At 53.6% G+C, this 12,567-nt stretch overlaps 1 protein-coding gene across 7 annotated transcripts in view; it reads left to right on the forward strand.

Moving 5' to 3' along the window:
• The first annotated feature begins 1,896 nt into the window (after positions 1-1,896).
• Positions 1,897-12,567, forward strand: part of SH3GL1 (SH3-domain GRB2-like 1) — a 13,724-nt gene continuing 3,053 nt past the window's right edge. The window contains exons 1-8 of one of the 7 annotated variants that reach the window (XM_010004506.1): positions 1,897-1,958; positions 2,856-2,924; positions 3,026-3,098; positions 4,090-4,233; positions 6,426-6,559; positions 7,802-7,960; positions 8,369-8,472; positions 10,560-10,684. In XM_010004506.1, the coding sequence (XP_010002808.1) occupies positions 1,947-1,958; positions 2,856-2,924; positions 3,026-3,098; positions 4,090-4,233; positions 6,426-6,559; positions 7,802-7,960; positions 8,369-8,472; positions 10,560-10,684 (820 nt within the window). In that variant the 5' untranslated portion in view covers positions 1,897-1,946. Of the gene's footprint in view, positions 1,959-2,855; positions 2,925-3,025; positions 3,099-4,089; positions 4,234-6,425; positions 6,560-7,801; positions 7,961-8,368; positions 8,473-10,559; positions 10,690-10,993; positions 10,997-11,111; positions 11,169-12,274; positions 12,278-12,567 lie in introns of those variants that run through there. The other 6 variants (XM_010004509.1, XM_010004513.1, XM_010004507.1 and 3 more) reach the window with 6 other exon arrangements.

Below are 12,567 nucleotides of genomic sequence, written 5' to 3' on the forward strand. Positions count from 1 at the left end.
CCTGTCTCCCATCTCTCTGGATTAGCTGTCCTGTCTCCCATCCCTCTGGATTAGCTTTCCTGTCTGCCATCCCTCCGGATTAGCTCTCCTGTCTCCCATCCCTCTGGGTTAGCTCTCCTGCAGGATGAAGCAGGCTGGATGCCATGCTCCTGGTGATGGTCACTGAGCCCCAACCCTGCTCAGGAGCCTGGCACCAGCCTTGAATTAAACACACCTCCCTGCTCTGATCTCAGGCTGGAGTTATCTGGGGCATATTGCAACTGTCAGTATCCTTTTCATTAAAGATGATGGAGAGCAAGGGATGGGTTCCTGGCTCCTCTATTGGACCTTGTGTGTCCTGTCTGCTGCAGCCTGGCCTGGGTGGGACAGCCCAGCAGCTGTCCTGCTTGGAACCAGTTTCTGATCTCACTGGGCCATGACACTCAATTCCATCTCCCTGTGTTAATATTTGCTCTAGGAAACACTTGGCTTTGGCTGCTGTGGTGGTGCAGCCAGGGTTTCTGCTCCCTTCTGGGAGCTGGGGCAGGGTTTGCTTCAGGTTTAACCTTTTAGTGTGTGTGTCCTGTCCTGGCAGGGCTGGGAGGTTGAATAAACCAGAGAGCTCAGCCCGCTTCTCAGCTTTCACACCAACCAGCTGATGTGCTTCAGCATAAGCCTAGGAGAGTATCTGGGCCACTGAATTTGGTTGAGGATTTAGAATCATCAAATCCCAGACTGGGATTCACACCAGTTTGGGTGTGAAGGACCACCAACCACACAGGGAAGGATTTCTTCAAAATGTCTAATGTTCATCTCCCCTCTTCCAGTTTTCATCCATCCCCCCTTGTCCTCTCTCTCCCTGCCCTTGTCCCAAGTCCCTCCCCAGATTTCCTGGAGCCCCTTCAGGCACTGGAAGCTGCTCTAAGGTCTCCCTGGAGTCTTCTCTTCTCCAGGCTGAACACCCTAACTCTCCCAGCCTGTCTCCAGAGCAGAGCTGCTCCAGCCCTTGGATCATCTCTGCGGCCTCCTCTGGACTCTCTCCAGGAGCTCCATGTCCTCATGCTGGGGGCAAAGAACTCAAGCTGTGATCAGTGATCAGTTGTCTGTCTGCAGGGAACTGTGGGGTGTTTATATCCTTTCAAACCTTTTGCCCTGACCTGTTCTCTCTGTGGACCTGTGAAGACTTTATCCAAGGGTTAAGAAGGACAATTAAATCCCCAGGAGAGCATCAACCCTTTCCTTCCCCCCAGTGTGTGTATGTCAAGGGTGAGCTCCAGGAATCCCTCTTTGGCATCTTGGGTCCTCTGCTGAGCTGTTCTTCCTCCCAAAGAGGAAAACCAAAGGCTTCCCTGGGTGCAACCAGGCTCTCCTTGCTTTGCCAGCCTTGTTGAGCCTTCCTTTTGGCCCTGTGGTGATGACCCTGCCCAGCTCCATGCCCAGTGCTCCACTTCAAGAGCTCTCTGTGCTCCCCATCCTCTGCTCCACAATCCCAGCAACTGCCTTGGCAGCATCCAGCTGTTCCAGCTGTTCCCCTACCCAGATACAAGAAGCTGGTCAGCTGTAGCTGGGCTCTGAGCAGTGATAATTGCTCCTCCACACCACAGCTTCTGAGGACCTTTCAATATGAGCATTATTTGTTTCTCCTCCCTCATTTGGGTTCTGAACCAGGAGATTTTGCTGAAACACTGAAGATCTTGTTCGTTGTAATATGTCCTGCTTGGGAACTCAGTCCCTCCCCTCCCCACTTTCCTCCAAAAAGTAAGGAACCATTTTGAATCCCCCTGGGAGCAGGAGGCTTCCAGAGGAAGAAAGTCTTGATAACATCAAATATTTGATGTTGAAGTAAACAAGTCTGTATTGTTCCTCCAGAGCTGGAGTTTTGACTCCAAACAGGAGAAATCCTGGCAGTGTCCCACAGCAGGGATCAAGTGCTTGGGAGTCAACTCCTGTTTCCTTGACCACTTTTGATGTCCCTGGATGTGATTTTTTGCCCATTCAGATCAGTCTGGGGCAAGATAAGAATGGGTTTTGACTGATCCCCATGTCCTGCATCCTGGTCCTGCCACTCTCCACACCAGCATGGAGCTGGGGAGATCTTCCAGTCCATTTGGGCTGCAGGGAAGGACATTTTGGGGTGAATTTATTGAGTCATGTATTAATCCTTCAGCTGGGGTGGCTGGATGGTGAGGTTTAGGGATGAAGGGGCTTTTCTTAGACCAAGTGATCTTTAGGAGAAGGCTGATAAGCCCTTCACACCAACAGCCCAAGCTTGTCAAACTTCTCACCTTCTCACTAGTTTTTGAACAGACCTCACAGACGCTTTGAGAAATGGATTTGAAAACTTTACTGCAGGTCTCTTTGTGCTCCACTGACAAAGAACCCAACCCCACCCGCTCCAGATCCCAAACTTCTCCAACCTCTCCCTCAAGGAAGAATGATGGTTTAGGGTTTTCAGAGGGCCTTGCTCACCCCAGCCCCTGTCCTGGTGCTGGGAGCAGAGTGGATTCATTCCCTGTTTATTTGCATTTTGCTGTGTCTGGAACTGAAGTCTTGGCTCAAAATGGAGTCAAGAGACAATTCTGCTGCTTGTTTTTGCCAGCAGGTGTTGGAGTTGGGCCCTGTGGTGGGACTGAGGGATCTGTGTTGGGTGAGGAATATCCTGACTGAGCCAGAGGGTTGGAGACACTTGGATTTGTGGTGAGACGGTGTCTTTGTGAGGTGCTTTGGGCTGCTCCTGCCACCTCTATCCCGTTGCTGGTGCTGTCAGGACCACCCTTCATCCCTTTCTGCCCCAGGGCCTCACTGCATGAGGAATAAGGAGCTTTAAGCACTGAGCTACCCTGCCTGATTCCTCCTCCTTTCTTCTTTCTCTACAGCTGGTCAGTGAGAAGGTCGGGGGAGCTGAAGGGACCAAACTTGACGATGACTTCAAGGAAATGGAAAAGGTGAGCAGAGAACAAGAGAAATCTCTAAAATAGCCCAGCTGACTCCTCTGGGACCTTGGCAAAACCTTGAGCTGAACTTGATCATCTTGTCTTTCCTACAGAAAGTGGACCTCACCAGCAAGGCAGTTACAGAAGTATTGACCAGAACAATAGAGTACCTCCAGCCCAACCCAGGTGAGTCCCTGGACCTCTCCTGTCCTCTTCCGTCTGTCACCCAGGAAAAGAGACAGAGGGGTCAGAGAGACATTAGAGAAAACTTGTTGGGCCCTAAGATATTGGTCACCAACCCATGTTTGAGATCTGGTGACTCAGGTGAAGATCCTGATCCCTCTCTTTGTGTTCCTGGGCTGTCAAATCCTGCTGGTGCTGTTGAACAGTGAAAGAACAGATACGTCTTTAACCTTGGATCTAGAGAGGTCCTGAAGGAGACCTGGTTTTCATAGAATCACAGACCTACAAAATAGTTTGGGTGTAAAGAGACCTTCAAGATCATCTAGATCCAACCCCCCTGCGTAGGCAGGGACACCTCTCACCAGCCCAGGCTGCTCCAAGCCCCATCCACCCTGCCCTTCAACACTGCCAGGGATGGGGCAGCCACAGCTTCCCTGGGCAACCTGGGCCAGGCTCTCCCCACCCTCACACTCCACAATTCCCTCCTCATGTCTCACCTCAATCTCCCTCTGCCACTTTTCATCCATCCCCCCTTGTCCTCTCCCTCCCTGCCCTTGTCCCAAGTCCCTCCCCAGCTTTCCTGGAGCCCCTTCAGGCACTGGAAGGTGCTACAGGGTTGTATTTTCTTGGAGTGTCCATAAAAAGTGGTGTCAGGGCTGGGAAGGGGTGGCTGGCTCTGCAGGCAGCTCCTCTGGAACCTGCTGTCCTGTGTGCTTCCAGCCAGCTCTTTCAGAGATCACTCCAGGGACTATGGGAGGGCTGGTGAAGCTCCTTTGGCTTTAACTCCCAAGCTGTGGGGAACTATTTTTGTTTGGTGCCTTGGAAAAGAACCTTCTCTTTTTACCGCAAATGGTATTTCTGGTTGAGGAGGACAATAGGGCTTCTTGGCTTTGGGTGTAGCTTGAAGGGGAAAAAAAATAAATGTTGGCAGTGACCAGCAGCTGCTGGCAAGTCCAAATAACTGCAAGCACAACTGTGGCTGTTTCTGTGCCAGCTTCTAGGGCCAAGCTCACCATGCTCAACACCATGTCCAAGATCCGCGGGCAGGTGAAGAACCCCGGGTACCCGCAGTCGGAGGGGCTGCTGGGGGAGTGCATGATCCGCTATGGCAAGGAGCTGGGAGATGATTCCAACTTTGGTGAGTGTCCCATCAGGCCACCTCTCCCCTCCTTCCCCCCATCTCATCTCGTGCAGGTGAGATGGTGAAGCCTGCTGCCAGGTTTCCAAGCTGTTACTCCAAATTCTGGAAGGGCTTCTTGACCCGTTGCGTCACCTGACGGTGCTGGGGGCTGTGAAATGAGGTCTGAAGGATTCCAGGGAAGGGGTGAGCAGATCCCAAGTGGCCTGGCTCCTAATCCATCGTGCCAAACCACCTCTTCACCCTTTCTCATTAAACTGAGATGAATATGCAGGGAGGAAAAAAATGCTTCCCTGCTTCTAAAACAACCAACACTGAGGTGGAAACGAGATGCCGAGTTTTCCGGCGCCGTTCCCAGCTCAGAGCTCTGCTCTCAGGGAGCTGGAGCCAAGAACTGCTTTTGCGTGACAGTTCCTCATAACCACGTGTGACTTGCAGGGTGGGGGGAGTGTGGGGAGGATGAAGCTTCTCTGTGACATCAATTTTAATCCACTAAAACATCAGCCTGTGCACGTGACAGACCTGGAAGAGGGCACAGCTGTCGGGTGGCTGCCAGGGCAGGGAGGAGCCTTCGTGCCTTGGGAAAATCACAGGATCACAGAGTGGGGGGGTTAGAAGGGAACTCTGGAGATCATCCAGCCCCCCCTGCTAGAGCAGGATTCCCTAGAGCAGATCCCACAGGAACACATCCAGGTGGGCTTGGAATGTCTCCAGGGATGGAGACTCCACAACCTCCCTGGGCAGCCTGTCCCAGGGCTCTGGGACCCTCACAGTCAAGTAGTGTTTTCTCACATTCAGGTGAAACCTCCTGTGCTCCAGTTTGTGCCCATTGCTCCTTGTCCTGTCCCTGGGCACCCCTGAGCAGAGTCTGGCCCCCATCCTCCTGCCACCCCCTGGAGATATTCCCCAGCACTGATCAGACCCCCCCTCAGCCTCCTTTTCTCCAGCTGAGCAGCCCCAGCTCTCCCAGCCTTTCCTCCCAGGCAGATGCTCCAGCCCCTCAGCATCTCAGTGCCCTGTGCTGGGCTCTCTCCAGTAGCTCCTTGTCCTTCCTGAACTGGGCAGCCCAGAACTGGACACAGGGCTCCAGGTGAGGCCTCTGGGAGCAGTTAAGGAGTCTGGAGAGAGTCTGTGGCCAGCTCAGAGCCCTGCATCTCTCTTGACTTGCAGGAACTGGAGTCATTACAAAGAGCAAGGGGGAAGGAAGTTTTTAGCAGAACACACCAACCTTGATTTCCTTTAATAGCCTCTGTTTAAAGGAGCACTTAACTTGATAAATGTCAGTGTTAGTGCTGCATCCCTCCCTAGGGCAGGTTATCTAGAGTTATCACAATTGAAATAACTCTTCTTGGATATTTCTTTTCCCAGCTGGAGAGTAGAGTGGGGTTTCCACTTGTCCTTCTCCTCCACTGGTGTATTCCCTCTTCTGTCCTAGTGCTGGAATGCTTGCTTTGCTGTTGCTGCACAGGGATAATTTACCCTATAGATGTTTTCCACTGGCATAAAAAGCCAGGACTAAAAATCCTTTGCAGCTTCTCTGTCATTGTGGCAGGAGCTTTGGAAGAGCATGAAACAAAATAGGTTTCAGGAAGTGACTTTGGTTCAGAGAGGAACAGAAGGGATAAGATCAGCCCAGTAGAGATTAATTTCTGGAATGAATAAAAAGGCTGCAGGTTTGCTGCCAGCACCTGGGGAAACTTGAAAAGTTGGTCAGAGTGTTCAGGGCTTAAAATTATCTGAATCAAAGGATAGCCAGGCTGGATCAGACCCAACATAACCTCAGCCTTGGGCTTCTCCTGCCAGCAGTGGCCAGAGAAAAGCTCCGCGTGGCCAATTCGCAGCTCTTAAAAATACCAATTTTAACAAATATTTGGACTTTTCTTTCCTCTGGGGAGTTGGTAGAGATTGTTCCTGGTTTTTTTTCAGAGGGTAAAAAAAGAAAATGCAGGAGGTTAGTGAAGTGTCCTGTGTGGAGGTGGTGCCAGCAGGAGCTGCCTGCTCCCACCGGGCACCGCTCGCTCCGTGCCAGGCTGGGAGATTTGCTCCAGATAGAAAATGGGGAGTGTTGGATGGGATATGGAGCTTGGGTTTGTTGGCAGGGTGGTTCTTTATGCAGCCAGCAGGACCTGCAGCTCTGAGTGACTGGCTGGGCCCTTCTCCCCTCTCCCTTCCCTCCCTTCTCTCACCCCAAGGTGACGCGCTGCTTGATGCTGGAGAGTCCATGAAGCGGTTGGCAGAGGTGAAGGACTCACTGGATATTGAAGTCAAACAGAATTTTATTGATCCTCTCCAGAACCTGTGTGACAAAGACCTGAAAGAGATACAGGTAAACACCTTCTCTTTCCTCCTCATTTCTTTCATTTCTGGCTTCTCCTGGCTCTTGGTGCATGGAAGCCCTTGTTCTGTGGCATGGGGAGCCAAGGACTCCTGTGGGTGTCACAGTTTCCTGCCCTTCATGTGCCTTCTCTCCCCAGATCCACTGGTATTTCCTCCCTGCTCAGCACCACTGCTGCTGCTCCTCAGCAGCTCAACAGAATCACTGAATCCCTGATTGGTTTGGGTGGGAAGGGACCTTCAAGATCATCTAGATCCAACCCCCTGCACGGGCAGGGACACCTCCCACCAGCCCAGGTTGCTCCAAGCCCCATCCAACCTGCCCTTCAACACTGCCAGGGATGGGGCAGCCACAGCTTCCCTGGGCAACCTGGGCCAGGCTCTCACCACCCTCACACTCCACAATTCCCTCCTCATGTCTCACCTCAATCTCCCTCTTCCAGCTTTCATCCATCCCCCCTTGTCCTCTCCCTCCCTGCCCTTGTCCCATGTGCTGCCAGGGAAACAAGTCCATGCCAAGCAGGGCCAGGGTTTGTAATAGGATCCATCCCAACCTGGGATCCACAAGGCAGCTCTCTGGAGTGAATTTTCTCTTCCAGTGGTGTCCCAGTTACAATAACAGCCAACTACTATTTCAGCACTTACCTCTACTCCAGGTCTGCCATGGAGCTCATTTAAACAGCTCAACCCTAAGGAGTCAGGGGCTGCAGAGCCTGAATCCCAGTCCCTGACCTCCAGAGATCCCATTATTCCTGGGGAGCTGGGGGCCAGTTCTTCACCTTCACCAGAGGCCTCCATGACGAGCAGACCTGGGCTGCTCCTTCCACTGTTTTCCTCCAACTTTTGGCTGGAAGGGAGAGGTGAAATCACACCCACAGGCCAATTTGTGGAAGGTTGTTTTTAGGAGGAATCCCCATGGCCACAACAGGGATCCTTGGTATGACCATGTCCACGATCCTTGGCATGGGCAGGGCAGTGATCCCTGGCACTTGGGGGGGTCCCCTCCTCCCTGTCACCCCCCAGCAGCCCAGCCTTGCTGTTCTCCATCACCTCCCAGGGCCTCTCCAGAGGGTGAACAAAGGTGGGAGCCACAGAAACAATGTGCTCCTGGATCAGGTTGCTGAGACTAATGAACTCAACCTGTAACTGGAGCTGCCTTCCCAGCAGGAGAGTTTGGCTGCCCCTGGTCTCTGGCTTTTCCTCCTTTTACTGTTGATAACCATCCTCTTCCCAGCACCATCTCAAGAAGCTGGAAGGCAGACGTTTGGACTTTGACTACAAGAAGAAACGACAGGGCAAAATCCCAGAAGAGGAACTTCGACAGGCCTTGGAGAAGTTTGAAGAGTCCAAGGAAGTAGCAGAGACCAGCATGCACAACCTCCTAGAAACCGATGTGAGTTTTCCCTTCCCCAGGCCAGGAGCTGCTGGGTGGTTGATGTGGTCCTGGGTACACAAGGGTGGGATCTCCACTCGTTTCCACTCTCGTTTTTGCCAAGGGGGGTTTTGGTCTCTGAAACCTCAGACCTGAGGGCCAAACACGTGGCTTGATGGGTCTTTCATCCTTTCTGTAGCCCCTCTTCCTCATCCAGCTCCTGGCCAGAGGATGGGAGGGAGCTTTTACCAACACAGGAGCCCAGAGCATGGTGGGAGGTGTCCTCTGTCCTCCTGAGTCTCATGTCTGAAATCCCAAACCTTCTCCTCATCTCCCCGGGGAAGCTGCCCTTGGTCCACGTTCCCAGCACACTCCTCAGGTACAACGAGGGGTTCTCCTGCTCAAGCCCCCTTGGTGTGACCCCCACAGATCGAGCAGGTGAGCCAGCTCTCAGCCTTGGTGGATGCCCAGCTGGACTATCACAGACAGGCTGTGCAGATCCTGGACGAGCTCGCGGAGAAGCTCAAGCGCAGGTGAGTCCTGGGGGGCTATGGGGTCTCTGCTTCCACAGCCATGAACCCTCCCTCTGGTACTTGTCTCTAAATACCCAACCATCCACAGAATCACAGAGTTGTCTGAGTTGGGAGGGACCTCTGGAGATCATCCAGTGCAAGCCCTGCCAGAGCAGGATCCCCTAGAGCAGATCCCACAGGAACACATCCAGGTGGGCTTGGAATGTGTACAGAGATGGAGCCTCCTCAGCCTCCCTGGGCAGCCTGTCCCAGGGCTCTTGCCACCCTCAAAGTAAAGAAGTTCCTCCTCATGTACAGATGGAGCTTCCTGTGTCACAGTTTGTGCCTGTTACCTCTTGTCCTGTCACTGGGCACCACTGAAAAAAACCTGGCCCCTCCTCCTGACACCCACCCTTGGTGCACTGACAAGATCCCCCTTCAGTTTTCTCTTCTCCAGACTAAAAATCCCAAGTCTCTCAGCCTTTTCTCATAAAAGATGTCCCAGTCCCCTCATCATCTCTGTAGCCCTTTGCTGTCCCCTCTCCAGTAGTTCCCTATCCTTCCTGACCCGGGGAACCCAGAACTGGACACAGCACTCCATCTATCTCCTGGTGTTCAAGCTGCTGCTTCCAGTCACTAGGACTTCAATCCAGACCTTTCTCCAGGCTGGAGGGAGTGATGCCAGCCCAGCAAGGGCCACATTCTGACATCTGAAACCAACCCCCTGTGTTCGTGGTGTGGATCTGCTGGGATCAGGGTGTGATGCTCCTGGGGAGGCTGGGATGGAATCCCCTTCATGCCAGGGCTCCCAGCAACTCCTTTTGTGGGCGTTGAGCATGGGAGCAGCATCCCCAAACCCAGCCCAGACCCAGGATCAAGTCAGAAGTTGCATCAATGCTGGTGGAGCCCATAATGTCACCTGGAACCACCTGGATTAGTCTTTGTGCCATCAGCTCCAGTTGGGATTAAGTAGGGTGCCTGGACATGGGCCATGGTTGTGGTTCAGAAAGGTCCATGTCAAGGGCTCCCAGTTCCTCTGAAGACCAGTAAGGGAGTGCAGTGTGGTGGGGATGGGATGGTGGCCATGGGCTGGTTGAGAAGCACTAAGATCACCTCCTCAAAGGAGGTCCAGTGTCTCACCACTCTCACACTAAAGAATTTCTTCCTAAATTTCTTCCTGCTGCTCTGTCTCACCTGAGCAAGCATCTCCCCAAACCCTGGCCAAGGATGGAGGTGTCTTCCTTGCATCTGGGGCTCTCCTGCAGAGCTGGGGACATGGCACAGGGTGACTTGGACAGAGCCAGGGCAGCATCTCCCCGTCTCAGGTCGATTTGGTGGTGCTGCCCTGCTGCTCTTCCCTCCTGGGAGGAGCTGCTGAGTGAATCCTGTGCCTGGTTGGAATTTAGAAGAGCTGGGAGGATCCTGCCAGCTGTGAGCTTTTGAGCTGCAGCACGAGTGTCCTCTGGTGGCCTGAATGGCCTGAGACACCTCACTAGCAAAGCCTGAGACATGTGGCCTTCTCTAAGGGCCAGGTCCCAAACCCTGGGCCAGATCCATCTTCAAAATGCCCCAGCACAGAGGGAAGCAGCTCTGCTCTGGGAACAGGCTGGAAGAGTTGGGGTGTTCAGCCTGGAAAGGAGAAGGCTCCAGAGAGACCTTAGAGAACCTTCCAGTGCCTGAAGGGGCTCCAGGAAAGCTGGGGAGGGACTTGGGACAAGGGCATGGGATGAGGGGGGATGGATGAAAAGTGGCAGAGAGAGATTGAGGTGAGACATGAGGAGGGAATTGTGGAGTGTGAGGGTGGTGAGAGCCTGGCCCAGGTTGCCCAGGGAAGCTGTGGCTGCCCCATCCCTGGCGGTGTTGAAGGGCAGGTTGGATGGGGCTTGGAGCAGCCTGGGCTGGTGGGAGGTGTCCCTGCCCATGCAGGGGGTTGGGACTGGATGATCTTTAGGTCCCTTCCCACCCAAACCAGTCTGGTGTTCTATGATTCTTGTCTACAAACCAATCTGCTCCCCTGTGTAGCCACGAAGGAGTATAAATACCACGTTGATCTCCTTCTACTCCTGTTTCCTCCTTCAGTTTATCCACCTTTCTCTTCCCTCCTGCAGGATGAGGGAGGCCTCCTCGCGCCCCAGGAGGGAATACAAGCCCAAACCCAGGGAGACATATGACTTTGCAGACACTGACCAATCTAATGGGGGCTTCTCCTGCACTCCCACCCCCAAAAGCTCAGGTAAAGTTGTCCTCTCTGTGTGTCTGTCCACGCAGGTGCCTGTGGAGCAGCCTCCTGGGGATGGAAGGGAACCAAAATAGTGGTTGTGGTGCTTGGTGGCTCTGAAAAATGTCCCAAATGCTTCAAGACTGGGATTGATTTCTCTTGGGGTCCAGCAACCTTGGTTATATTGGTTTTGGGGATGTCCCAGTGGGATCTCCAGCCACTCATGCCCACTCTGGAGACAGGACAAGTGAAGCATCTCTGGTTCCCTCCCCGTTTTCCATCCCGCTGCATTTATCCCCCCCCCCCTCTTTGGTCCCCACAAAGGGGGTTCTAACACAGCATGTTGGCCACCTCCTTTCTCCTCCCAGCACCTCCCGTTGGGTCCTGCCTTCCCCTCTCCCCAGTTCCCATGGTTTTAAGCACGTTTCTTTTTGTTTGGAAGCAGCTTCCTCCTCTTTCCGATCCGACAAGCCGTCCCGATCCTCCGTCAGGAGTATCCGTGAGTGTCCTCCCTTGGCACTGCATGATGTGTGACCCATCTCTTCTTCCTCATCCCACCTCACTCCTCCTTCCCTCATGCTGCTGCTGCTTTGGAGCCACTAAACACCTCCGTGCTGAGCTTGGCCAACAGGACAACCCAGTTAAAAAAAAACCAAACACTCCAGTTAAGCCCAAATTTGGGGATTGATCACCTCTGAGTTGAGGTTTTTTTGTTCAGCCACACCATGGGTGTGGGACCTGTGGTCCCAGCTGGGCAGTGAGGAGCCTCAAATGGGTCTGCAGGTCAGTTCCTGGGGATGGGATCCAGAGGGGAGCCAGCCCAGCCTCTGGACCCCCGAGGGACCCGATGGGGGGTCCATGGTTCAGAGTCATCATAGGTGAAGCTGGCGGTGATGCAGCAAAGGAGCAAGAGGACTTGAGGAGCCTGGTGCAGGGGCAGTGCTGGGGGTGATGGGACCAGCCTGGTGTTTTGGGGAGTTCTCTCAAGCCCACAAACCTGCTTGGCTGCCTCTTTCGGTGTTTTCCAAGTTCGCTGCTGGGTTCTTTTCTTGCTGGAGAAGTTGAGCAGACCAGAGGTGCTGGTTGATATTCCTGCCCTGCTTGGAAGAGCTTGGGGGTTAAGGGAGGGGCCCTGCAGACCTGGGTGTGCTTGATTCACTCAGTCCCTTTCCAGTTGCATCCCTACAGCTCACAGGTGAGTGCCTCCCCATCCCAAAACTTGCAGGGAGCAGCTTTCCCTGCCACAAAAACACCCTGTGTCTGAAGTCCAAAGAGCTGAAGATGTTGCAGAAAGACTTGGCTTTTCTCCCCATTTTGGGGGGGGCAGCCTCACATGCATCACCAAGCTGCTCATGGATTTAAAGCTCTCTGGCCAGGGATGCAGTCACAGCCCTCTCCCTCCCCTCACCCTCAGAATTGGGGTGACTTCTCTAAAGGGACCCTCAGGGTCCTCCTCCATCAGATGCCAGTGTCTAACCCCATCCTCCACGAGCTGCACAGCAGCTTCTCTTGTCTCTGGAGGAATAATGTGGCTTTTCCCCACCTGGTTTCCAGTGTGGTGGTCACATTTAGGTTGGAGTTTAGTTTGGAGCAGGGGAGGTCCAGGCAGTGACAAGCAGTACAGAGGTGCTGGAGGTGGGAGTCTGTGCTGGGAGAAGGTCATGAAGGAGCAAGAGGAACCAGTGAGCTAAAAGCCAGTGAGGAATTTAAATCAGAATCATGGAATGGTTTGGGTGGGAAGGGACCTTCAAGATCATCTAGATCCAACCCCCTGCACGGGCAGGGACACCTCCCACCAGCCCAGGTTGCTCCAAGCCCCATCCAACCTGCCCTTCAACACTGCCAGGGATGGGGCAGCCACAGCTTCCTTGGGCAACCTGGGCCAGGCTCTCACCACC

This window comes from Chaetura pelagica, unplaced genomic scaffold, assembly GCF_000747805.2.
Source record: "Chaetura pelagica isolate M959 unplaced genomic scaffold, ChaPel_1.0 scaffold1919, whole genome shotgun sequence".
Classification (NCBI taxonomy): Eukaryota; Metazoa; Chordata; class Aves; order Apodiformes; family Apodidae; genus Chaetura; species Chaetura pelagica.